General features: G+C 47.6%; 1 protein-coding gene across 3 annotated transcripts in view; it reads left to right on the top strand.

The window, feature by feature from the left end:
* Positions 1-27,395, top strand: part of ZFHX3 (zinc finger homeobox 3) — a 157,373-nt gene that overhangs the window by 112,271 nt on the left and 17,707 nt on the right. For 2 of the 3 annotated variants that reach the window (XM_073605869.1, XM_073605867.1), the window contains exons 5-7: positions 16,002-16,112; positions 17,401-17,522; positions 17,647-17,847. In XM_073605869.1, coding sequence (XP_073461970.1) covers positions 16,002-16,112; positions 17,401-17,522; positions 17,647-17,847 — 434 coding nt within the window. The remainder of the gene's footprint in view (positions 1-16,001; positions 16,113-17,400; positions 17,523-17,646; positions 17,848-27,395) is intronic. The other variant, XM_073605868.1, reaches the window with a different exon arrangement.

Genomic DNA, 27,395 nt, shown 5'->3' with positions numbered 1-27,395 from the left:
AAACATATTCGCCAAGTTGCTAAGCTCTGAGCTGTCTTCTAAGCATTAAAGTGTCCTGTCTGCCTGGGAGGTCACTCCTATCTTGGCTGTGCCGCTCATCTACGGCCAGTAATATTGATTGATTAATGTATAAAAAGCACCAAATCCATTTGCTTCTATGAAACAGAGCAAAGTGCATTCACTCGCTTGGAATTTTCACCTCATCCTTTTGTTTGAAGGACGTGTGCACGGCACTATTAATAACCTGACAGATTTTTTTTTTTATTTTATTTTTTTTATGTTTACGTAGATAATTTTTATTTTGTTTATTTATTTTTTTTAGCCAAGCGTTGGGTTTTATTTTTCAGAACGCCGCATGTAATGTCAACGACTTGCATTGTGAATGATTTTTATGCATGTCAGCTTTTTATCAAAAGTGCACATGGGGTAAAATGTGATAAAAACTTTCAATAAACATGGAATGTATTAAAAAAAAAAAAAAAAAAAATGCATTTGTGGGGGGGGGGGGGGGGGGGTAAAATTGAAAACATGGCCTGGCCGATCTATAGGGGAGCGGCCCGCTTCCTTCCTTCTTGGGCTTCATCTTTAGAGGCTGGTTGCCTTGCTAACCACCTGTGATTCCTGCAATGGTGGCTGGTGCTCCATTTTTTTTGGGGGGGGGGGCAGCAAACAAACCCCCCCCCCCTCCCCGCCTCTAACCCAGGCGCTCGTCCACCCACACTAACCTTATCCAGGTCCCGGGCTGCTTCCCCGGCTTCTCTTCCGGGCCAACCCGGCCGCTTCTCTTCCGGGCCAACCCGGCCGCTTCTCTTCCGGGCCAACCCCGGCCGCTTCTCTTCCGGGCCAACCCCGGCCGCTTCTCTTCCGGGCCAACCCCGGCCGCTTCTCTTCCGGGCCAACCCCGGCCGCTTCTCTTCCGGGCCAACCCCGGCCGCTTCTCTTCCGGGCCAACCCCGGCCGCTTCTCTTCCGGGCCAACCCCGGCCGCTTCTCTTCCGGGCCAACCCCGGCCGCTTCTCTTCCGGGCCAACCCCGGCCGCTTCTCTTCCGGGCCAACCCCGGCCGCTTCTCTTCCGGGCCAACCCCGGCCGCTTCTCTTCCGGGCCAACCCCGGCCGCTTCTCTTCCGGGCCAACCCCGGCCGCTTCTCTTCCGGGCCAACCCCGGCCGCTTCTCTTCCGGGCCAACCCCGGCCGCTTCTCTTCCGGGCCAACCCCGGCCGCTTCTCTTCCGGGCCAACCCCGGCCGCTTCTCTTCCGGGCCAACCCCGGCCGCTTCTCTTCCGGGCCAACCCCGGCCGCTTCTCTTCCGGGCCAACCCCGGCCGCTTCTCTTCCGGGCCAACCCCGGCCGCTTCTCTTCCGGGCCAACCCCGGCCGCTTCTCTTCCGGGCCAACCCCGGCCGCTTCTCTTCCGGGCCAACCCCGGCCGCTTCTCTTCCGGGCCAACCCCGGCCGCTTCTCTTCCGGGCCAACCCCGGCCGCTTCTCTTCCGGGCCAACCCCGGCCGCTTCTCTTCCGGGCCAACCCCGGCCGCTTCTCTTCCGGGCCAACCCCGGCCGCTTCTCTTCCGGGCCAACCCCGGCCGCTTCTCTTCCGGGCCAACCCCGGCCGCTTCTCTTCCGGGCCAACCCCGGCCGCTTCTCTTCCGGGCCAACCCCGGCCGCTTCTCTTCCGGGCCAACCCCGGCCGCTTCTCTTCCGGGCCAACCCCGGCCGCTTCTCTTCCGGGCCAACCCCGGCCGCTTCTCTTCCGGGCCAACCCCGGCCGCTTCTCTTCCGGGCCAACCCCGGCCGCTTCTCTTCCGGGCCAACCCCGGCCGCTTCTCTTCCGGGCCAACCCCGGCCGCTTCTCTTCCGGGCCAACCCCGGCCGCTTCTCTTCCGGGCCAACCCCGGCCGCTTCTCTTCCGGGCCAACCCCGGCCGCTTCTCTTCCGGGCCAACCCCGGCCGCTTCTCTTCCGGGCCAACCCCGGCCGCTTCTCTTCCGGGCCAACCCCGGCCGCTTCTCTTCCGGGCCAACCCCGGCCGCTTCTCTTCCGGGCCAACCCCGGCCGCTTCTCTTCCGGGCCAACCCCGGCCGCTTCTCTTCCGGGCCAACCCCGGCCGCTTCTCTTCCGGGCCAACCCCGGCCGCTTCTCTTCCGGGCCAACCCCGGCCGCTTCTCTTCCGGGCCAACCCCGGCCGCTTCTCTTCCGGGCCAACCCCGGCCGCTTCTCTTCCGGGCCAACCCCGGCCGCTTCTCTTCCGGGCCAACCCCGGCCGCTTCTCTTCCGGGCCAACCCCGGCCGCTTCTCTTCCGGGCCAACCCCGGCCGCTTCTCTTCCGGGCCAACCCCGGCCGCTTCTCTTCCGGGCCAACCCCGGCCGCTTCTCTTCCGGGCCAACCCCGGCCGCTTCTCTTCCGGGCCAACCCCGGCCGCTTCTCTTCCGGGCCAACCCCGGCCGCTTCTCTTCCGGGCCAACCCCGGCCGCTTCTCTTCCGGGCCAACCCCGGCCGCTTCTCTTCCGGGCCAACCCCGGCCGCTTCTCTTCCGGGCCAACCCCGGCCGCTTCTCTTCCGGGCCAACCCCGGCCGCTTCTCTTCCGGGCCAACCCCGGCCGCTTCTCTTCCGGGCCAACCCCGGCCGCTTCTCTTCCGGGCCAACCCCGGCCGCTTCTCTTCCGGGCCAACCCCGGCCGCTTCTCTTCCGGGCCAACCCCGGCCGCTTCTCTTCCGGGCCAACCCCGGCCGCTTCTCTTCCGGGCCAACCCCGGCCGCTTCTCTTCCGGGCCAACCCCGGCCGCTTCTCTTCCGGGCCAACCCCGGCCGCTTCTCTTCCGGGCCAACCCCGGCCGCTTCTCTTCCGGGCCAACCCCGGCCGCTTCTCTTCCGGGCCAACCCCGGCCGCTTCTCTTCCGGGCCAACCCCGGCCGCTTCTCTTCCGGGCCAACCCCGGCCGCTTCTCTTCCGGGCCAACCCCGGCCGCTTCTCTTCCGGGCCAACCCCGGCCGCTTCTCTTCCGGGCCAACCCCGGCCGCTTCTCTTCCGGGCCAACCCCGGCCGCTTCTCTTCCGGGCCAACCCCGGCCGCTTCTCTTCCGGGCCAACCCCGGCCGCTTCTCTTCCGGGCCAACCCCGGCCGCTTCTCTTCCGGGCCAACCCCGGCCGCTTCTCTTCCGGGCCAACCCCGGCCGCTTCTCTTCCGGGCCAACCCCGGCCGCTTCTCTTCCGGGCCAACCCCGGCCGCTTCTCTTCCGGGCCAACCCCGGCCGCTTCTCTTCCGGGCCAACCCCGGCCGCTTCTCTTCCGGGCCAACCCCGGCCGCTTCTCTTCCGGGCCAACCCCGGCCGCTTCTCTTCCGGGCCAACCCCGGCCGCTTCTCTTCCGGGCCAACCCCGGCCGCTTCTCTTCCGGGCCAACCCCGGCCGCTTCTCTTCCGGGCCAACCCCGGCCGCTTCTCTTCCGGGCCAACCCCGGCCGCTTCTCTTCCGGGCCAACCCCGGCCGCTTCTCTTCCGGGCCAACCCCGGCCGCTTCTCTTCCGGGCCAACCCCGGCCGCTTCTCTTCCGGGCCAACCCCGGCCGCTTCTCTTCCGGGCCAACCCCGGCCGCTTCTCTTCCGGGCCAACCCCGGCCGCTTCTCTTCCGGGCCAACCCCGGCCGCTTCTCTTCCGGGCCAACCCCGGCCGCTTCTCTTCCGGGCCAACCCCGGCCGCTTCTCTTCCGGGCCAACCCCGGCCGCTTCTCTTCCGGGCCAACCCCGGCCGCTTCTCTTCCGGGCCAACCCCGGCCGCTTCTCTTCCGGGCCAACCCCGGCCGCTTCTCTTCCGGGCCAACCCCGGCCGCTTCTCCTCCTGGCCAGTCCGGTCTTAGGATCCACTTCCTGTCCTGATTGGCCGGGAGGAGAAGCAGGAAGACAATAGCAAAAGTGGATGGGCACTGCGCCCCAAGCCCAACCTTTTTAAAGCCAATTGGAGCCTCAGGCTAATCTGCTTCGAAGGAAAAAAAAACCCCATCATGTGTCTGATGCATGAAGATTGGGGGGGCGGTGCCACTGCACCCCTTATGGACAGGCCGCCACTGGATTCCTGATAAGGCCGCTGATGAGGCAGTACAGCCAGCCCTTCTGAACTGGACCAGGGCCTCATCAAATTCAAAAGGGGGGCACAGGCACCTGCTGAGCAGGAGGGCCGTATCTTATTGCAGACACCGATCCCACTTCAGCACTGCCAGCTTCTTCGCAGGCAGTAACAACCTTCTCAATATTGAAAACGTTATTTCTTTTCTTGTCTGTATTGTGAGAGATTTCTTGTTTCCTACTTGATGTACAGTGAGGGAGAAAAGTATTTGGACCCCCCTGCTGATTTTGTACATTTGTCCACTGATAAAGAAATGATCAGTCTATAATTTTAATGATCAGTTTATTTTAACAGTGAGAGACAGAATAACAACAAAAATATCCAGAAAAACGCATTTTCCAAAAAGTTATAAATTGATTTGCATTTTAATGCCTAAAATAAGTATTTGACCCCTTCGCAAAACATGACTTAGTACTTAGTGGCAAAATCCTTGTTGACAATCAGAAGTCAGACGTTTCTTGTAGTTGGCCACCAGGTTTGCACACATCTCGGGAGGGATTTTGTCGTCTTTGCAGATCTTCTCCAAGTCTTTAAGATTTCCAGGCTGACGTTTGTTAACTTGAACTTTTCAGCGCTCTCCACATATTTAGAGATTAAGGTCTGTAGGCTGGCCAGGCCACTCCAGGGCCTTAATGTGCTTCGTCTTGAGCTGCTCCTTTGTTGCCTTGGCCGTGTGTTTTGGGTCATTGTCATGCTGGAAGACCCATCTACGACCCATTTTCAATGCCCTGGCTGAGGGAAGGAGGTTCTCACCCAAGATTTGATGGTACATGGCCCAGTCCGTCGTCCCTTTGATGCAGTGAAGTTGTCCTGTCCCCTTAGCAGAAAAACCGCCCCCAAAGCATAATGTTTCCACCTCCATGTGTGATGGTGGGGATGGTGTTCTTGGGGTCATAGGCAGCATTCCTCCTCCAAACACTGCTTTGAGTTGAGTTAATGCCAAAGAGCTCAATTTTGGTCTCATCTGACCACAACACTCACCCAGTTCTCCTCTGAAGTTTTGCTAATGAACATCTGAATGATTCAGACCGGCCAATACATGTGCTTTCTTGAGCAGGGGGACCTTACGGGCGCTGCAGGATTTCAGCCCTTCACGGCGTAGTTTGTTGCCAATTGTTATCTTGGTGACTATGGTCCCAGCTGCCTTGAGATCATTGACAAGATTCTCCTGTGTAGTTCTGGGCTGATTCCTCACCATTCTCGTTATCATTGAAACTCCAGCAGGGGGTCAAATAATTTTTTCCCTCACTGTAGGAGGAAATGACAGGAAATCTCCCAAACTGTGATACAGACCTAAAAATTTTTGCCTGCAAACCCATTCCCTGCTCTGGTTTAGCAGGATTTCATAATTCGTACTTGCCGCGTATGATAATTGTTCTGCCTTGTCGCCCCCCCAGATAAGCAGGAGTCGGTCATATGAGGCCTGTGGAGCAAACTCTGCTCTCCTTCGTATCCTGAGCCACGTTTACCGGATCCCTCGGCGTGGAGCAGAAAAGTGAATTTTCTCCTAAAGCCTTAAGTGGGGAAGCCATGCTAATTGTAAATCGATGCATCTTAAAATGTACCATTGATCTGCAGTTACAAGTTAGGAGAGAAACTGTAATTACGGCCTTTTTCAAGGGCTTTTTATTCTTGGGATCTGAGCAAAATAAATAGAAATGGTCACAGGAGCCGCTGATCTCTCTCTCAAAATTTTTGGTCTTTTTTTTGTTTAGCAAAAATAAAAAACCCGTGGTGATTAAATACCAACAAAAGAAAGCTCTATTGGTGTGAAAAAAATGATAATTTAGTTTGGTTACAGTGTTGCGTGACCGCACTATTGTCATTCAAAGTGCGACAGCGCTGAGAGCTGAATATTGGCCTGAGCAGGAAGGGGGTAAAGTGCCGGTAAGCAAGTGGTTAATAGGTGAGGGGGGGGGGGGCACACGGGACTATGACGTTTTGCACATGTCCCTGGCAGGCAGTGCCATAAGAGCAGCACATGCGATGGTTTTATTTTACCAATACCTGAATCTGGTTGCTATGTACAATGCAGGCAGCTCTTCAAGACATGAGCTAGGCCTGTAATCGAATGCAGTTTAGTATGTGGGGTGCTTGCCATGTGGTTGGCACAGGCTGTGAACGGGGCACAGTGACCCCAGCTGTACAGATATGGCAGAGTGCATGCTGGGAGCCTTGCCTGTCCCCTCAATGAGTTTGACGTTTTGCCCTGTCAGTCTCCTAACAAGCTTAAAACAAGTGGCAGCTTCTGGCTAGAAATTGATTTAATTAATTGCTATGCCAATAAGCCGGCTTGTTATGCCTGCCATTGGTTAGCAGGATGGCTAACAACTCCGCTGATCAATGGTGCCAATAAAGATTTTACTCATTAATGAGTGGAGCACTAATTACGGTTATCCGGTGGCCAATTAGGCTTGGTGTATGGGGAGCTGGTCCATGCTCTGCCTGTTTAGCTTACAGATCAGGAAAGGCGATAGAAGCAGCGTCACAAAAAGCAAGGGCAATGCGACCTTGAAAAAGGGTCATGTGTAAGCAGATTGGGGGGCTGCAGTGCAGTGATGGCGTATTGGGCCTGATGTGTCAAAGTGAGAAATGGCGTTATGTGTAAAGACACCAATCAGAACCAAGTTTGAGAGGCAGGTGTAACCCTGATTGGAGGAGGAGGGAGATATCCCTGAGACACACTGGGGTGCATTTAAAGCGGTGCTGTAGCCCCCCCCCCCCCCCCCCTTCCAATTAAGTCAGCAGATACACATACTGTAGCTGCTGACTTTTCATATTAGGACACTTACCTGTCCTGGGAATCCAGCGATGTCCGCAACCCAGCGGATCCATTGGCTGCCGCCATTGCATGTAAGGGGATCCGGCAGTGAAGCCTTGGGGCTTCACAGCTGATTCCCTATAGTGCATGCACGAAGCACGCTGCGCTTTCTGAATGGCCCGGCGGTAGGGAAGGAGGCGGGGGGGGGGGACTTCTCACGGAAGTGGGGAACGGGTACCGTTCAAAAAAACTGGTACCCTCTCCCATTGCAAAAGGTGCCTCCGCTTTTGGATGGAACTCCACTTTAATAACGGCAAATAGACTGCGGTTGCTCCAGAGCGTAGTAAATGAGGGGAAGTTCTGCTGACTTCCATCATCCAATCATGTTCAAGCAAAAATGCTGTTTTGTTTTTTTTTTTTTTCTTTTTTCTTTTTTCTTTCCTTGCATGTGATTGGGTATTCTTTGCAAAGTAAAGCATTTTCTCATTTACTAAGCTCTAGCGCAAATTCCCTTGCAGAGTGCAATTGCATTTGCAAAGTGCACAGTCTGTTTGTCTTTAGTAAATAAACCCTACTGAGATCGATTTACTAAAACTGGAGAGTACAAAATCTGGCGCAGCTGTGCATGGTAGCCAATCAGCTTCCAGGTTTTATTGTCAAAGCTCAATTGAACAAGCTGAAGTTAGAAGCTGATTGGCTGCCATGCAGAGCTGCACCAGATTCTGAGTGCTCCAGTTTTAGTAAATCTCCCCTGCTGTGGCTTGATATAGACATAAAGGGGGGTTGTTCACACAGTAAAGGCAAGGGGTTGAACCATGTTTTACCACCATTATTGAGGGCATGCAGGGTTGTACACATGCCACAGCCTTAATGCTTTGGCAAAAGTGAAACAGTTTGTTGCATTCACTGGGTAGCACCAAATGCGATCTATTCAAGTGAAAGGGGCTGTGCTACAACCACCCTGTAACTGCATGCAATGCATATGGTTGTAGCACAGTGGTTCAGCCTTTTCAAGGTAAATAAAAACATGCGGTGAGGAGGCAACAGGTCACCTCCAAGGCTTCTTGTCAACTGCCCTCTGAAAAGTGTTCCATGGTAGTTTTCAAAGGGGCAGCAATGGCTTCTGCACAACTGAACAAGGCCAAATAGTATAATGTGGAGCTGTTTATGTCGGGCCCATGTTGTCAGAAATTGGGAGAGCAGTTGTCACCAGGACAGGAAGTCAAAACATTGTCAGAAGTTCTGAGCTTTCCTCGCTCTACTTAGCCTAGGTTCACATTGGTCCGATTTGACATGTTAAATCGCATGCCAAATCAGTGGCTATTGCCGGCAATGGCACCATCCGAATCGGTTCCCAAAAGTAGTTCTTGTAATATTTTTGGCGACTTTGTATAGACATCCGCGCAGGAACCGGCACAGATGTCTGCCAAGTCGCCCCCCGAATGTCGAACTGCATTGCCAGGTAGAAATCTTCAAACCTGCAGCAATGTGAACCTAGGCTAAAACTATTTTTGTGGGCTTTTATTAGATTTTCTTTCATTTCCGGTCCAGACAAGAAGTGGTGGAAATCTCCTTCCCAGTAGAAACAGTAAGGGCAAAAAAAAATAAAAGAAAAAAACTTTACCGAGACGGTAACCCATTTCTACTCTATGCTATCCATAATGAAATAAGCTTTGGGTGGAGTTGGACGTCTAAGTAAAGTTGTATGTGACTTCAGTGGTCACCCCACATGGGTTGTGGATGGATCTGCATTCTGAGGCCCTGTGCTGTGCTTGATGAATCACTAGTCGGGCAGTTTCTTTTATTGAATCTGTGACCCAGATGACCTGCTTATTACTGACATTTTGGATAAATAAAAATTTCCATGTGCAATACAGTGAAAACCTGTCAGGGATGGTATTTGAGAATATTGTCCATTTCTTAAATTGGGCAGAAAAGGTTCCCAGGTCACCAATGTAAGGAAGTGAGGTGGACTCGTGCCTTGCAGAAGTTCCAGGAACAGCTGAAGCCTTGAATAAGCTTGTGTGCCGTGTATTCATTTTTAATTCTACATTATTGCAGTGTTTGGATACAATGAGTCCACTTATTTGGTTGTACTCGTTCCCCCGAAATTGCTCTTTAAGATCCACTTAGGCGGACAATGTGTTCTGCATCTCTTGTTGTATAAAGTGTTTTTCGACGCTCCCGGGATTACATGGTCATTTTCTGTTTTCACTGTTGGGACCAGACCTTTCTCCTCCCAATCCAGTAGAGAGGGTGAAGGTGGCGTGTGGCTGCCACGTGTTGGCGGTAGACGAGAGCCATGAAAGATGACAGCAGGTACTACTGAAGACCCAGACCGGGAATTTGCGGTCGGGTGGGAGCTCTGTCTGGCATGGCTCGAGCCAAGTCTCCAGGAATCTACTAGTTCTCAACTTGTCTGCTGCGTCTCTTATTGACCAGGTCAGACCCCTTGTGAGCTCCCTAATTGAAAATTAATACAGGATCAATACGGAAGGCAATTTGCATATTGATTATACACCGTACCGAATGCACCATATGTGTGGCAGATTGATTGATTGAAGGACAGAGACAGCTCAAGGAAGCAAAACATCTTGTAATCTGTGCTGTGTGGGTATGAGGCTGATTAGGATTCCTCTGCCAGCAAATGTGGAGAGGAATGTTGGGGCAGCCACAAACAACATGGACTATAGGAAGAGACTCCACTGTATAGAATCCCATTCAGAGACTTACAGAACACTGGTCACCCATCTCTGTCTCAATCTCGCCTCTATCTGAATAGCTTCAGTTCTGCAGGTGGAGAACAAGACACACGCAACTACTCAGCCTGCATGTCAAGATTGCACAATAGAGGGTGGGGCTATAATAAATATTTAGTGTGTGTGTGTGTATATACATTGGAGTGTGCATACACACAGCATGTTTTGTATGTCCAAGCAAACTTTTTTATTTTAGAAGAAAAATCTGAAGGCTTTTTAATCAGGTTCACAATACAACCCTCCCATAAGATGAAAACATTCATTACTATCTGGCTGTACAACCTTCTTTGGATTTACCAACAACTATGAAGTGCAAGGGGCAACCTATGTAGCTATGAATTGAATGAATTAGGCATGCCCTTAAAAAAAATGGCAAATTTAAAGGAAAGACTGCTCAAATGCATTAGAACATGTGGCTAGATTTTCCTAAAACTTCAAAGGCCTTCCTAACCAATCCAGTAATGTAGGCCTTCAAATTCCATAAGTGTTGGCAAATCTAAAGCTGACCTTTATCTCATTGTACGCTTTCGTTTGGATCTACCATCAGCTATGTAGTGCAAGGGCCTGCCTGGTTTGATACAAATTGGATTTTCCAGATTCGTCCTCATATTACATAGTGCGGTTGAGGGCAGTGTAAGGTGACTTACCTCCTAAGCGCCTTAAGTCCCCAAGGAGTAAAGTCATACAATTAGGTAGATCTAATGTTGATTGTACAGTCATATTGTATGGTTGCCTTTAGGAAGGTTGTGTGGAGAACACAGAGTCCGAGTTTGGCAAGTACAAGAGGCCCAGCGGGGGAGCACGCCCAACCGGAGCCACTTGGAACCGAGACAGTGGTGGACCCATAAGATGCAGAAATCAAGGTGCCCAAGAGCATCTGCCATGAGAGGTGGCATGGCTGGTCCACACTCAAAAGGAAGGTCGACGTAGCCCCTGCACTGTCCACTGTTCCACGGGGTGGAAGCATCCAATCTGATAGCTGCCTTTTCTTTAACCGAGGAAATCAGAGCACCCAAGATAGGGTATTAAATTTAAAGATGCCACCTCGGAGATCCACAAGCTTTTACTATCACCCTCGCCCTATAGCCTTGTGCCATCGGGCTCCTTGGTGAATCTTAATATTTATATTTTCAGCTGGCCCATATCATCCCAGATGGCTTTTCCTATAAACCTACATTTAGATTGTCAAATTTTTGAGACCAAGGAGTACACAGATGTTGCGTATTAAAAGTGAATGTGTTTTGTCCAGGCGACCCATAGATTGCAGTTTGTGTTTTTCTTTTTTACACTGGCTTGACCGCAGCCAGAGCGAACGCGATTCTTTTACAGTTCCTATTGACACATATGATGGCATACACATATTGATTTGCTGTAACCCGTGTTATTATGTGGATGGTTTGTCGCGGTGTCGGTGGGGCCTGTGCTGCCTCCCCCGCACGAGGAGTCCTTCTAGAGCGAGCCTCCCATTGTCCCACTGACATTGAAATTACATTTCTCATGGTGATTTGAACACGGGTATGTTTGAGGGAGCGAGAGATTCATTCTCACCATGACAGGACATAATAGCTTCACGCTCTGCTAGGAACTGCCACACAAAATTTGCCTCTCTGCCGCCGCTTACAACCAGCCGCACACCGCGCCGAGGCTCGCCCGCAAAACACGTAGGGCAATCTGGCGTTTGCACACGCTTCTGCCTTCTACCTGGAACGTGTGCTGTGTATATATTGACTGCCGGAGAAAAATATTCCACGCCGTGCCTTGCGGACATCCAAGTCTTCGCAGTCGCTTACATCTGTTGGCGTGTTGGAAATCAGGCGGCGAGTTTGTGGACGCGTTTTTTTGTTTTTGTTTGTTTTTTTGTTTTTTTTTGTGAGTGGTTTCTATCAGGTGTACTGTATTATACCTTTGAATCTCTGTGCTTATTCTGATATATAGTATCCTCAGGTTTACACGACCTTTTTGCTTTTTGTTCTTTATTTGAGGTTTCAATAAAAATAGATTAAACATAAATGAGCATCAGTTCAGCCTTATTATATCCGATTTATTCCACGTGTGTCCTCTTCATGGTTTTGTAAAAAGAAAAAAGGGTGAAAAGGATGACAATGTATAAAATTCTGCAGTACTTTAAGGGCCCGTTCACATTGTTGCATTAGAAAATGCATCTTCCTCAAAGAGCAGACTGTTTATAGACTGTTTTATTGAGTGTATTGCATGCATGCTATATGCGTTTGTTCTTCCTTTTTTTTTTTTTTTATTGTCCTTTCCTCTATTTTTTCTGAGTTGTGTTTCTTTGAAATATAGACATGTGACATGACAATTTTTTTTTTTTTTCATGCATTGCTATTGATTTATAATGCACCGTTTTTTATTACCATTTTTTTTTTTATTTTTATTTTTTTTTAATATCGTGTTTTATTACGAATATATTTTATTACAACACAGAAAATGCAGCAAGCACATTTTTCAAAACTGTAACACACCGATGTTGTAACACACTATGAAGATTTTCATAGATTATGATGGTAACTTGTCCTCTGCATCGTAGTTCATATAAATGCAATGGGGTGAATGGGCCCTTATGTGCTGTACACTTTATTTATTTTTTATATAAATAAATGAACATTGGTATGAAATTGCTCCAGTCTGTAATTTGGAGAAAATCAAACTACAAACGAGAGAAAATATTCGACAATTTTTAGATTTTTTTTTTTTTTTTTTTTTTAAGAAACTATCTTTTGTATTGTATCAAGTACTCAGAACCAATCAGATCAGTCCTAGAGAAGTGCACAGTATTATAGTCCCTACTGTGAATATACAATTTGGGAGATTTACTAAAACTGAAGCAGACAGAAATCTGGCGCAGTTCTACATAGAAACCAATCAGCTTCCAGGTTTTAGCCCCCGTACACTGGTGCAATTTGTCATGTGATTTGCAGTCGCGCCCCATTTGTCAGCAGTGGAACCGTTCAAAGAGCTGTGACTATTTTTTCCGAATTCATTGCGACTTGCTTGGACGACTTCTGTTTGTATGAAGTCGCAAGCCAAAATGAAATAGGTGGTGCAAATTGCACTGGTGTGCAGCTTTGAAATCGTGCTGAAGTAGCATTATTTCAGAGCTGTACTGCTGTGAATGGGGGCTTAGCCCCTGTTCATAACGGGCCGATTTGGCAGGAAAATTGACATAACAAATGGCATGCCAAATTGGCGGCTATTGCTGGCAATAACACGGCATGAATCGGGGCGATGCCGACTTTGCAGCGCCGCACCGTTTCCCAAAAAGTAGTTCCTGTACTACTTTTGGCGACTTTGGAGGCGATGTGAATAGACATCTGTGCATAAACCAGCACAGATGTCTGTCAAATCGCCCCCTGAAGTCGGACTGCATTGCTGGTTTGAAATCGGGCGAGTTCAGCTGTTTCTAACCCACAGTCAGTGTGAACCGGGGCTCATTGTCGAAGCTTAATTGAACAAGCTGAAGGTAGAAGCTGATTGGCTCCCATGTACAGCTGCACCAGATTTTGCACTCTCCGGTTTTAGTAAATCTGCCCCGCTGCCTACCTAATGCCGGGGACACTGTGCGTAGTCCCAAAACATTGAATGTTGCGTCTGCTGGTGCATTAACCATAAAATCTGATTAAGCTTTGATGTGCTGGTGATATGTGATCTGGTAGAACACTTTTCTAGTACTCTGTATGATTATATCATATTTATGGGGTGATGACAACAGAGCAACCGGATCAAACCCACAAATGCAGGCAGAACCAAACCCCAATGCCGGGATTCCTGCTGGGAATTAAAGCAAAGATGTTGGCACTGCAAGGCCAAGAGATGAAGTCGCCTCGTCATTTCCATAAAACAAATCGGTCTGCACAATTTTTAGTTTGCTTTTGTATTTTTGTAATTTTTTGTTTTGTTTTTTAATGGAGCTTTGGAAATCTTCAAGGATCTCTCTGTAAATCTATCTTGGATGAGGATGAACAGTGTGTGTAGCTTCCTCTTCATGGCATGTTCTGAACTAGGAAGTCGTCTTCGCCTCTGCCCAGTCCTAGGTTCCTCTACGCCGTCTCCCTCTTCCCGCACTCGGCCTCCCTTTGCTAAGGATGACACCTCTAGTTCACAAGTGGAACTGCACCAGGGACACTCGAGCGGCTCCCACAGCAATCAATGCCGTGCACAATAAAGAAAGCACCCTCCTGCTAATTTGAAGCTCCGCTATGCTCTCCTGGAAGGACCATGAATAGAGATCGGATTGTCCTTCCTGCCTTTTTACTCATCAATCTCCTTTTTTTTTTTTCTTTTTTTCTTCTTTTTTTAAGGCCTCATCAGTGCTTGTTAAGATCAACGCTTATTCAGAATCTCCTTCCTGACTGCGTCCAGCGCAAGGTGCTGCTTTATAGAGATGTTGCGTCATCTCTGACATTCCTTATGGGGTTACATTGCTTAGACATGTTGGGTGGTAATTGATGATCCATTTAACGAGGAGAGAATTTACCGCGATCTCTTTAAACACAGCCCAGAATATTCTCTTATAGAAAGATTTCTCTATACATTACATTCAATCAATGAAAATGTATTAGAGCTGAGCTCCAGCTTTACATTCTATCTTGTTGTACAGGCTACTGCCTTGAAATAGTTTACTTTGATTTCACCGCACACTGTGAGCTTTTCCCTGTGTGCGTTAGAAGCTGCAGCAAGTCAGGGAGACCCTGCCTTATTTCCCAGGATAGACGACCTCCAGCGTCATTTAGTCTTTCCTCCCCAGCTCAACCATGTCTGCCCCACCCTTCTCATTCATTGGGACTTCACTTCTTTCAATCAGGAAGGTTCAGTATCACATGTGGCCATTAACGCATCTTCCTGTTTTCAGGAAGGTATGTACAGCACCCTGCCAGCCCCTCCCACCAACCACGACCTTCCTGCATTGTATAGAGAAGCACAGCACCCTGCCAGCCCCTCCCACCAACAACAACCTGCCTGCATTGTATAGAGAAGCACAACTTCCTATGTACAGCACCCTGCCAGCCCCTCCCACCAACCACGACCTTCCTGCATTGTATAGAGAAGCATAGCACTCTGCCAGCCCCTCCCAACAACCACGAACTGCCTGCATTGTGTAAAGAAGCACAGCACCCTGCCAGCCCCTCCCACCATCAACGACCTGCCTGCATTGTATAGAGAAGCACAGCACCCTGCCAGCCCCTCCCACCATCCATAACCTACCCATGTTTCGTCAGATCTGGCATCCCGTCAGGTTTTGTAACGGGGCCATCTTGCTACACCCCGCACTCGTCCACAGTAAGGATACAGTGAGAAGGGGGCAAGCAGACATCTTGTTACACCCACCAGAGTTTTGCATTTCACACTTATTTTTAACAGTAAACGGAGCTTATATAGTGAAATACAGTATTAAGAAATCCAACTGATTGTTTACATGTTGAATTTTAAAAGCAGTGGCAAGCCTGCTGATCTCACGGGTTTGCTAATCTGACAGAACACCGCTGCTTTTATAATTCAACATGTAAACCGTCCGGATTTCTAAATACTGTATTTCACCATATAATCTCAGTTTACTGTTAAAAATAACTGTGAAATGCAAAACTCCGATGGGTGTAACCAGATGTCCGCTTGCCTGTACTGTGTCCTTACTGTGGAGGAGTGCGGGGTGTAGCAAGATGGCGGCGACAGAACGTCACTTCCGTTACTAATTCTGATGGGTCGCCTAATCTGACGAAACACCCGCATTGCATGGAGAAGCACAGCTTCCTATGTACATCAGTGCCGTGATTATCTGCAGCCCCAACAGTGTCCGTCAGTGATGCCAATTTGTGCCTGAGTGTCGGTGCTTCCTTTCAGTGCCCACCAGCGCCGCCCTTCAGTGCCGCCTATCCGTGAAGGAAGAAAAATTACTTAAAGTTTGAGGTTTTGGTTAAATTTTCTATCATTATTTATGTGTTTTGTTTCTTTGTTTTATTTTTTTTAAATTTTCAGTCTTTTCGGGGTTTTTTTTTTTGCTCAAAAAAAAAAAAAATGGTGATTAAATATCACCAAAAGAAAGCTCTATTTGTGGGAAGGGATAAAACATGAAATGAGCATGTATTGTAGATATGTACGAAATATTTTTATTTCTTTTTGCCTTGACGTACACTTTATCCCTCTGCCACGCAACCAGGATTCTTCCTTCGTAGTTCAGACTACCTGGTTCTGTGTTGATCTACACAGTCCTGGTCCTTGTATCGTGTTATGAAATGGAGCCTGCAATGTATTTTTCTGACATCAGATAGATAGTTTTTGCTTTTTTTAATGGCTAAGCACCCCCTCCCCCCACCCCAAACAGCCGTTCAATCCAACCCATTTATTATTATTTCAGAAGAGCCGGCAGAGGATCCGGAAGGAGCCTGCGATGCAGATGCTGAGCCAGCGGAGGTGCCGAAAGACCAGGAGCCAGAGGGCGCTAAAGACACTAATAATAGGGAAACAGGTACAGTACCATAGAGCCAGCCAGTGTGACTGTGTGATTTCTAAGGGCTTGTTCACACCTGCTCAAAATACTGACGCTTCCCAAACGCGCCTGTAGTGTTAATGCGCGTCAATAGGTGCGGTTGATAAGCGTTTAACGAGCATTAAAAACCCTCCCCCCAAATGCCCTATGCGCGTTTGTGGCGCGGTTAAGAATCCGTTTTTACCGTGTTAAAACCGCACCACAAACGCCTAGGTTCACACATGTCCGGTGCAAATTTCCCCTCCATTTTGCAAAACTGCAAATTGCAGCTGTTCAGCAGTTTAGCTGCAATTTTTAGATGCAGTCCAGATGCAAATGCACCTATAGCATTAATGGGTGCAGGTTGATAAGCATTAAACGTGTTCACCAAACACCCTATGCGCATTTTCGGCGAGGTTGACAAGCATTTTTGACGCGTTAAAACCGCACCACAAACCCCCAGGTTCACACATGTCCGGTGCAAATGTCCCCTCTGGTTTGCGCAACTGTGAATTGCTGCTGTTGAAAATTTTTGAAGCCGGCAGCCACCAGCGTCTTTAGCATTAGCTGGTTGTTAAGGAGCAGACTGGGAAGCCGGCTGCCGCGTCCTTAACAACGGATGACTTGGCTTAAAAAAAAAAAAAAAAAAAAAAAAAAAAAAAAACATTGCCGGAAATTAAACAAAACGTGAAAAAAACACACACCGAAATAAAATAGCTGGTTGTTAAGGAGCAGACCGGGAAGCAAGCCGCCGCATCCTTAACAACGGATGACTCATCAGCTAAATGTAAAAAAATAAAATAAAACATTGCCGGCAATAACAAAATTGTGTCGGAGGCCCGCCAAAATGATGGGGGGAGGGGATGGATTGGGGACCCTTCCAAAATCCATGTACTCCATACTCCTTCCCATAGGGGGACTGGGATCTGGTGGCTTGATAAATGGATGATGTATCCATTTTTTTCTGTACTGTGCTTTCCTCCAATCAGCATGTCCCTTTGCAAGAACATGAGCACTGCTGCCTCCCTTGTGCTGCTTTTTTCTTCCCCAGTCTGAGCTTTGCTGTACAGGGACTGCAAGCAAATGATACCAAATCAAATTCATTCACATAAAGACGGGAAGAATGAATACAGGGCTGTGTTAGTTTGTGTCTTTTTTTTATATCTGCCTGGAGTGTATTAATTGTGGTTTTAGTATTCCTAAAATTAGGTTCTATCAGACCGAGGACCTAATGAAAGCAGGATCCAGGACTGATTGTAAAACTCTTCTTGCGTTCATTTTGTTGCAGCACCTTCTGTTCCTCCGCCTGAGCGGGATCCACCTGACTCCGTACCTGCCAAGCTGCCCTCCAATACGAGCGCCGAGCCTCCCCCGAAGAGACCAAGATCTGCCGAGGAGAAGGAGCAGCAGGTAGCCGTCTCTGTTCTACTTCTTGCCCATTTTGTACATCTGTTGTCATTCTTCTTCCTCCTATGTAGCTCATTCTCTGCTGCCCGCTCTCATGCTTTCCCTTCATTGTCTTTCCTGTCTCCAGCAATTCCAGTGTCCATACTGCAAATACACCAATGCAGACGTCAATAGACTGCGGGTCCACGCCATGACGCAGCATTCCGTGCAGCCGATGCTGCGCTGCCCACTTTGCCAAGATATGTTAAACAACAAGATCCACCTACAGCTGCACCTCACCCACCTGCACAGCGTGGCCCCGGACTGCGTGGAAAAACTCATAATCACCGTAAGTGGCCACACATGGGTCAGTTGTGACTAATTGGACCTGTATGTGCGGTTTGGTCTTTCGGGAACATCTACCGAAACATACTTTAGATGTCCTAAAAGGACATTGGGGTTGATGGATGGATAAAGGTAAATGGACTGCGCACTTTGCAAAGTGCAATTGCTCCAGAGTTTAGTAAATGAGGGGAAGCTTTGCTTTGCAAAGAATACCCAATCACATGCATGTAAAAAAAACAAAACCTTTTTGATTGGATGATGGAAATCAGCAGAGCTTTCCCTCGTTTACTAAGCTCAGGGGCAAAGTGCACAGTCTATTTGCCTTTAGTAAAACCACCCCATTGGTAAGATGATGGTTGAGGCATTTAAAAGCTAAGTTCACCTTTGTTCACTTTTTTTTTTTTTCTAAATTCCAGCTCCCCTATGTACGAATATAGTATTAATGTTCTTTTGCAAAAAAAAATAAATGCTTTCCATTAATTCTGCACAGGCTTACCTCACTCTCTTCATAGCTGTTTAAACACTATGCTCCATTACTTCTGCCTTACTTCCTGGTCCGACTTTAGGTCATGACACAGGAAGGCGTTGACCAGCTGAGGGTAGATGATGCAGGGTGTGTGCTAATGAGATCAGCTGATCAATTCCTTCCTGTGTCATGACCTAAAGTCTGACCAGGAAGTGAGGCGGAAGTAATGGAGCATTGTGTTTAAACAGCTATGAAGAGAGTGAGGTAAGCCTGTGTACAATTATAGGAAAGTTGTTTTATTTTTTGAAAAATACGTACATTGGTACATAGGGGAGCTGAAATTCAGAAAAAAGTGTGCACAAAAGTGAACGTAAAAGTGGCCTTTTAAGGGAAAGGTTAAAAGATAGCTCTTCTTTTGCATCTGCTTCCGCATTACTGTAGGGTGGGGGTCAGCAACCTGTAGATTGTGGACAAGTGACCGGTAGATCGCAGTCTGGGCTTTACTACCCCCCAACTTTACATGTGAATGACCCTAAGGTTGCTGCTGCCAAATGCAATGAAGGGCTCATTCACAAGTGCAGCAGACACTGCTGGTCCTCTGGAAAGTGATCCGAGTGTGTTGACAGGTGGTGAGGAGGTGATTTATGTTGCCCCCTCATCACCTGATTTAGCTCATAGCTTATTCACCTCATTTAGCTTTACCTCATTTTGCACACAGTAAAAGCAACCCCATTGAGTCTATGGGGTTGATTTACTAAATGAAAATAGACTGTGCATTCTGCAAGCGCAGTTGCTCCAGAGCTTAGTAAATGAGGGAAGCTCTGCTGACTTCCATCATCCAATCATGTGCAAGCAAAAAAGCTGTTCTTTTATTTTTCCTTGCATGCAATTGGGTATGCTCTGTAAAGTGAAGCCTTACCTCGTTTATTAAATTGGTTGTAAAGCCTAAACATTTTTTACCTAAATGCATTCCTTACCTAAACATTTTTTACCTAAATGTGTCAGCATCCCTCCTCGTCCCATGAGGCATTGTAAAACTCTGACATTCACAGACATGACTAGGGCATGATGGGAATTGTAGTTTCTGAACAACTGGAGGGCCGTAGTTTGGAGACCCCCTGCTCTATAGTGTGTACTTGTCACAAGAGCACCGAGTGTGATTTCTGTCTGCTGCTTCCTTCCTCTGCTATATTTACATAGTGAGGTTGAAAAGACACAAGTTCATCTAGTTCAACTAAATCTGTATGAGTCACTTCTGACTCATACAGCTCTGTTCCTGTGTGCTGTATGAGGGAAGGGGGGGGGGGGTGCCCTTTCCCTCCAATCAGCACTCAGAGCTCTCCTCCCTGAGCTCTGCCGAGTGTAACATCTCTCCGCCCCCTTTTTTCTGACCGCTTGGCTAAACTTTATAAATTTTGTAATTTGAGGCAGATGTAGAGGGAAGAGGGTTACAGATAAATGGGCACAACTTATGTAGGAGGATTTTTCATCTCTGCGTATCAGTTGAGGCCAGTCACCTCTCTGGGTATATGGAAGGGTTTACAACCACTTTAAAGCAGAACTTCACCCAAAAGGGAAGTTCTGCTTGTTTGCATCTGACCCCCTCCCCTCCACATTTGGCACTTTTTGGGAGGAGAAGCAGGTACCTGGTTTTGACGGGTACATGCTCCAACTTCCAGCACAGATTGCCCCGGCCTCTGGCCTCCTCCTCCTCCTGGAGTCTTCTGGGATACATTACAGGTCCTAGAAGACTACAGGACCATTCACAGGGCCCAATAGTAAGCCGGCTGTGAAGCCGCAAGGCTTCACTTCCTGTTTCCATTACATGAGATGGCGGTGCCTGCACCTAAAGCCAGTTGAAGAATCGGCTCAGGTGAGGACACCGCTGGATCCCTGGACAGGTAAGTGTCCTTATATTAAAAGTCAGCAGCTGCAGTATTTGTAGCTGCTTACCTTTTTGATTTTTTTTTGGGGGCCTGGAGCTCTTCTTTAAATAAAAGAAGATAATCTGCCCATGTTATGGAGAATCCATTCCTAAAATCGCAGGAGATGCTGATGGCAGATGTGTGCGCATGCCCAGCTCTCATTCACATAATGTCCCTAAAAATAACTCAGACAGCTCCCTGCAACCTGCCCTGTGTCAAGTCCGTTACCACAGCAACCGGGGGGCTTTGCTTCTGCTCCATATCCCGCACTCTGTCCTGTCCTCTGGTAACGCGCGGCGCGCGGTCACTTCACTCCTGTGACCGAGGAACCCGAACACGCTACATCATGCCTTGTCGCAGCCAGCCCCGCGGCTCCCCTCCCCCTCCCCCGCGATCGCATCGCCTCCGGTCTTTTACTGCACTTTAATGTGCAAACCTGCCTTTCGCCCTTTTATCTCCCTGTCCTCCTTTTATTTTTTTTTTTTTTTTTGTTATGCCGTCGTTTGCACACAATTGCCTGGACTTTATAAGTAGCAGCGCTTGGCTCATGTTTGCCAATTAGATGGTGTAAATTCAAAGTGACCTTAATATCCTCCCATTGCTAACGAGTTTCTCTCTCCAACCTTTGCACTCTTTGTAATGGAAATATGCAGTCTGTCTGCAAGCGGGATTTGCATGTTGGACCTCGCTGACAGTCAGGAGGGTTTTTTTTCCCCCCTTGACCTCCTTCCTCTTTCCTTTGTCTGTGTCCTTAGCTTTCCTCTCACCGTCAGCTGCTTTTCTTCGCCGCCCCCCCCCCCCCCCCGTGCTCTCTCTCTACCACCTCCCTTTACACCCCCCCCCCCCTCCTTTTTTTATTTTCTGCTATTCCTTTTTTCCTCATTGCGATATGCATAGAGAAGTAGTCGGGTTGGAGGAAAGGGCCTGCAAGTCCAGCATCCACCTCTCAGACCTCAGCATGGTGTAAACAGCCTCTGAAAAAACGTGGCCATGCACTGTCAGCTGGGCCTCCTCACACAATTAGCATGTAATTATCCCGTGTGATGGGCAGCCAGAGGAGAGGCAGCTGACACGTTGCATCGCTGACCCTCATGTCAGAGATCAGTGGGCGCAGCGAGCAGTGCAGTGTGCTCCTTAATGATGCCATTTACATATTTTGGCCGGGCAGCTGCGTAGTGCAGGACCCCATACTGTGCTGTGTGCAGGACGGTGATTTACGCCGTCCATGTAGAGGGGCACAGAGTTCTCACTTGGCGAGAGATTGTCGGACGATTCTGGATAATGGGCAATGGTAGAATCGTGCGTGAGAGGCATGAGCGGTCACCGATATGGCGGATTGGAGCCCTCTGTGTATGGTCTGCTCTTTAAGGAGCGGTTCACACCACAAAAATGCACTTTTATGTGTTGCAGATGCGTTTTTGCTTACAGTTCACACCACATAAACTCTCTGCATGCGCATTTTTGATGCGTTACAGTGCCTCTTTTCCCCCTTGTTTGGGTTTTTTTTAAGGTTTCCAGGCCTTTTTTTTTCTTAGTTTTTGCTGTAATACGGTTTTTGATGTGTTCTGGTGCAGTCCGGTAGAATTCTGTACATTAAAAAAAAAAATTTAACTGGAACTGAATGCAGTGGTGTGAACTATGCCATTTGAACCCATGTAATCAACTTTCCTTGCATTTTTGATGCATAAAAAAAAAAAAATGCACAGGTCCTGCATTCCGCGTTTGCTCGGGCACGGCAGCCCATTCATTTCAATAGGCTGCTGTGCCACAGGAAACGCACAAAAAAGGTGCAAGCGCCTTTTTAAAAAAAAAAGTGGTCGCACCCACGATCCCCCGTACCCGCATTGCAGGCTGAGATTCAGGGCGGTGCCTTTTAGAATGAATTGTAGCCCCATATGCCTCACAAGAGCAGTGCGATGTGGTTGCGGGGGATCAATGGATTTCCCGTGACTGGAACGCACAGCCTGCGCTAGCGTGACCTGAGCCTTGGGGTTGATTTACTAAAACTGGAGAGTGCAAAATCTGGTGCAGCTGTGCAGGGCAGCCAAATCGGTTTCTAACTTCAGCTTGTGCAATAAAGCTTTGACAAAAATCTGGAAGCTGATTTTGCACTCTCCAGCTTTAGTAAATCAATGTGTTGCAGTTAAAGGAGAAGTCCAGCCAGTTCTTTGGCTGAGCTTCTATGGATCACAGGAGTTCAATTAGTTTTGCAGTCCTGTGACCCGCTCTCTGCTGACGTCACCAATGTCAGTCCAGACACCGCGTCAATGGAAGTCGGGATCCGCCAGGCGCCTGGACTGACACTCATCTCAGCGAGCCACTGAGACGACCCTCTCCGCCCCCTCTACAGCTCAGCGCTCTGCTGATTTTTATCATCCAATCACGTACAAGCTAAAATGCTGTTTTTTTTTATTTTTCCTTGCATGTCCCCCTCAGATCTACAGCGATTCCACTTCCAAGTGCACTTGTAGTGCAAAGTGGATTTGCCTTTAGTAAATCAACCCCTATGGTACATGATGACTTGGCTGTTTTGACAGAACACCGGCTAAGAGGTAAAAAAAAAAAAAAGTTGTCAACGCCTTGAAGGTGGCCATGATGTTGGTTACTAGCGGGTATATCGTGTACTGTAGTGTATACGCTGCCTGTGTTCTGTAAAGACAGCCAAGTCATCGAAATCTGCAATTTAATGCTGCTAGTGAGTCACCGGATGTGACCTGGTTGGAGATTTTGACAAGTTGGCTCTCTTGACAGAACACCGGCATGCTAGGATTGTAACGATAGGGGCTTTTACTTGCACTTTAATGGTGTCATAAACCAGTTATGAAGGCTTTAATGGTTTATGAAACAGTTAACGTGTAAGTAAAAGCCCTTATGGTTTTCAGCCAAGGAAGCTGCCATCTTTGACTCGGTTTAATCTACAACTGCCATGATGCTGCACATGTGATCAGTTATGACACCAGCCATTGGATGGTTTGACAGTTTGGTTGAGAGCACAACCAATGGGAGTGTCACATTTCTGGCACGTGCCGGAAATGAAACAGTTTTTTGGAACTGGTAAACGTCCACTTTAAGGACCAATTCACACTCTGAGATGTCTGCCACCGCAGGGACTAGGGTTGTCACCTCATCCCTTTTAAACTCCAACAGATATGAATTGCACAGGTTCTGAGGCTAATTAAATGCAGATAAGGCACAGAGTTTAATTACTACCTTAATCAGCCACAGAACCTTTGTATTTAATGTGTTCGGTTTTAAAGGGATGAGGTGGCAATATTAGCAGGGACACCATGGAAACAGATTCCTGTGTGTCCCATTCACACTGCAATGCAGCCTAGCGCTGAAGCATGCTGCGGTAAAATGATGCAAAGATGCTGCATTTTATTGCAGCCCACCAGGCCGAATCGCACTACCATTGCATTAAATGAAGTGTATGTTTTGTACACTTCAAATAAAGCTTGTACGAAAAAAGGGAGGCGTGTGATGTGCTGATTGTACACCACACCGCCCCCTAGTGTAGCCGGGAACACAGAGCGGCGAATCGCTCCTGCTGCTTTTCATTGTGATTTTTTTTTTTCCTCTATTCTTTGTCTTTTTGACTGACGTCTATGTAACAGGTGCCAACTATTTGGACACTCTGGACTTCTGTTGCTTTAAAAAAAAAAAAAAAAACCTGACCTAATAAAGTGATAACTGACACCACCACTTTTTTTTCTTATTTTTAACACAACAGATTGTAGTAAATTTACATTTGGCCTTTACATAAAAATAATCTCCCTCCACCCAGTGTCCACTATAGAGAAATACTCTAATTATCACTGATGTAATTTAGCTTATTATATATATGGCCGGGCTCTTTTATACGTGACACATCGTGCTAATGGAGTTCTTTACAGCTAAGTTTGCGATTTAAGTCTCTTTAAAGTTAGACTCCATTTACGTGTGATGTTTCCTTTAATCTGTTCACCCATTAAACTTAATTGTCAGGTTCTGGTGATGTGCAATAATGCTTTTTATTATGGTTTACTATGGGGGGCCTCCTTGCATTGCAGTCCTGAGCCCTGACACATTTCCACAGTTGATTTACTAAAACTGGAGAGTGCAAAATCTGGTGCAGCTGTGCCATAGTAGCTGTTCTGGAAATTTTATAGGTGGGCAACTCCTATCCTCCATATTAATTAATGTTTCCAAATGAATAACTACTGCAGTAGGGAACAGACACAAAAGATACACTCTGCATCTTTCCAAATAACTGTTTTATTTGACGCAATTGAAAGTTTTTTATACACATATTACGTAGGTAACACATTAGTATTACAATTGTACTTGTATGGTAACAAGGGGCGTAACATTGGTGGGCTAATTCTAATCATGTAATGAAAACATTAGTACCGTGTGTAATACATACAAAATAGAATACAATAATATACAGAATTTACAAGTATCCACCCTCTTCTAGCACTGGAGACAAAGCCATGCTCTACTAGTAAAACAAAAGTGTATCTAAACAAAAATGTTACCAGTCCTTAGATGTACTGGCCACATTAGTTGTTTTTCAGCTGGTGGTTTTGCCAGTGATACACTTCCTCTCCTAAAGTGACAACATTCAACCACTGTACCGTATCTATGGAGGAGCAGCATTGTCACCCTAGGACAGGAAGTGTATCATTGGCCGGACCACCAGGTAAAAAAAAACAAACAAATAGGGCCACCACATCTAAGGACTAGTATGATGCCATATATTACACTTTTGTTTTACTAGTATATCATGGCTTGTCTCCAGTGCAAGAAGAGGGGACAGATACTCCAGCAGTGTATTGTGGGAATGTATCAGCACTCAGTCAGGACTGAAATTCACAATGGCCCAAGAACACCTTTTCTTATCCCCCATAACATTGGTGGAAGGTGTTTAGTAGTTCTCAGAGGTAAACTGGGCAGAACGAATAAGAGTATCTGAGGTCACACTGCACAGTCACAGGACCTTGCTGGATTTCTGGCAGGATTGACAGGTAGCTTTTTGCAAATATCAAAGAAATAGCACTTTCCAGGTTATATTTAAAGCGGACCTTGCAGCTAAATGCTAGATCAGTGTTTCTCAACTCCAGTCCTCAAGGTGCTCCAACAGGTCATGTTTTCAGGCCATCCATTATTTTGCACAGGTGCTTTGATCCGTTTCACTCCCTTAGTAATTACCACAGGCATTTCATCTGTGGGAAATCCTGAAAACATGACCTGCTAGGGCACCTTGAGGACTGGAGTTAAGAAACATTGTTCTAGGGACCCCTACCCCTCTTTCTTTTTACCCATTACCAGTAGGTGGTTTGTGAAAAATGGGAACAACCAAAATATGGGGAGAATATTTTCTATATAATGCTCCACTTAATCTGCAAGCATAGATCCTCCAACTCACCACACTGGCGTGTGGTCCATATAACCTAGCAAAGCTACATAAAATAATATCTAGACTCTGAGAAGTCCAAGATAGAGGTTACCTCCAAGGGATTTGACCGCTAGTATTTTATTTGAAACAATCCAAAAAGTTAAGCATACATGTATGTTATCAAAACTGGAAAATGTGTCGGCCGTACACCCAATAAAAAAATGACAAATGTCATCATAAAAAATTCTTTAAAAAAAAAAAAGCAGTGATTGGCAGGCAAAGTATGTTGATGCTGTGATGTCATCACATCTGGAAGTGACCACTTGGTTCCTTGGAGGCAACCACATTCTTTGACTTCTCTTAGTCTAGATAAGTGGTCTCCAAACTGCAGACCTTGGCTGGCTACTGCCCTTTGCTCACTTTTTACACTTCAGCCACTACTCCCACCGATGCCAAGGACGGGGCACCACCCACCCCCCCCAACTGACAGTGGGAGGAATGCTGCCCCATTGTTGATGTCAGCGGATGGAATAGTGCTCTAAAGGCAAGCAAAGGGCTGCAGTTTGGAGACCACTGGTCTATAGGATACAAAACCTTCAGTTGGGGACATTGAGGTAGTCTTTGTTTGGGGTGAAATTTTTGCCCAGTATACAAATAAATATGCACTTTTGGGATGTGTGAGTGCCTGTCCATATTATTTTTATTTTGGAAAGCTCCATCTCCTTTCATAGGCCGGCTTTCCAGGTGTTTTTTTTTTCCCCCAGCGCACTTTAAGGGTCGGCTCCCCACATGGAGATTGGATATTAGCTCCATTGTTTGCCGGGTTGTGTAATATCACTGGAAATTTGATGCGGGAGGCATTTTAAGAGGCGAGGCACAGAAAAGGTAGCAGACATATTAGACCTCTCAAAACCTGCCAGAATTCCAATCAGGAGAGATGATTAAAGTGGAGAGCAGACAACGTCTCCGGCTCACCTCCTCGTCTGCCGTCATTCACACTTGATTGACTTCAACCTTTCAAGTACAGAAGTCTTTCTCTTATTATTCAAGGCCAGGCGAGCTTTTCTAATTAAAGTGTATGAAAACAATTATAGAGCTGTCTTGTGGAGCTTGGAATTCTCGGAGACTCCGCGCAGAGCTTTGCTCTCGCCGGGTTGCGGGGATTTAGCAGAGACGTATTCCCTCCCCTTGCCTTTAAATGAGAGTGCATCCATGCTTGTGATCGTGTCTGTCTCTTTCTGTAATGTCCTCGCACTGAAGAAGATCAGACACGAAGCCTTTGTTTCCCCCTGGTTTGATTATGTCATTGCACAAAACACGGGTTAGAAACGTACATGTAATATTAATTAAATACAGCAATAGATGCCTTTCAGAATGCCGCCAAACATTGTTTTGGGGTAGGAGGATCACATTTAGATAATGAAGTATCAAGTTATAAGTAAACCTAATCATTAGAATCTCATAGAAGTGTTAATATTTGCCTCAAGGTCAGCATTTTTAAACTGCAACTTGCATTAAAATACCTGGAGCTCCTTGTTTGGGAAGGGGAACCAGGCTCGGTCTTCCAAACGTCACCCTGTTGCATAGGCTTCCAATAGAGATTACATGTGGTCATATATAAACACCATACAGGAACCGTCCACAAGAAACATATGAGGTCATCACCAGAGTGCATGTAGACAGGAAGTGGCTGCAGAAAAAAATAAAATAAAAAAACCATTCAACAAAGTATGAAAAAAAAAAATGTAAAAACATGTATTCTATAAAGATAAATATAAAATAAA

This window comes from Aquarana catesbeiana, linkage group LG11, assembly GCF_042186555.1.
Source record: "Aquarana catesbeiana isolate 2022-GZ linkage group LG11, ASM4218655v1, whole genome shotgun sequence".
In the NCBI taxonomy this organism is placed as follows: Eukaryota; Metazoa; Chordata; class Amphibia; order Anura; family Ranidae; genus Aquarana; species Aquarana catesbeiana.
The sequence above is the reverse complement of the archived record's forward strand: the minus strand, read 5'-3'. Positions and strand labels throughout refer to the sequence as shown.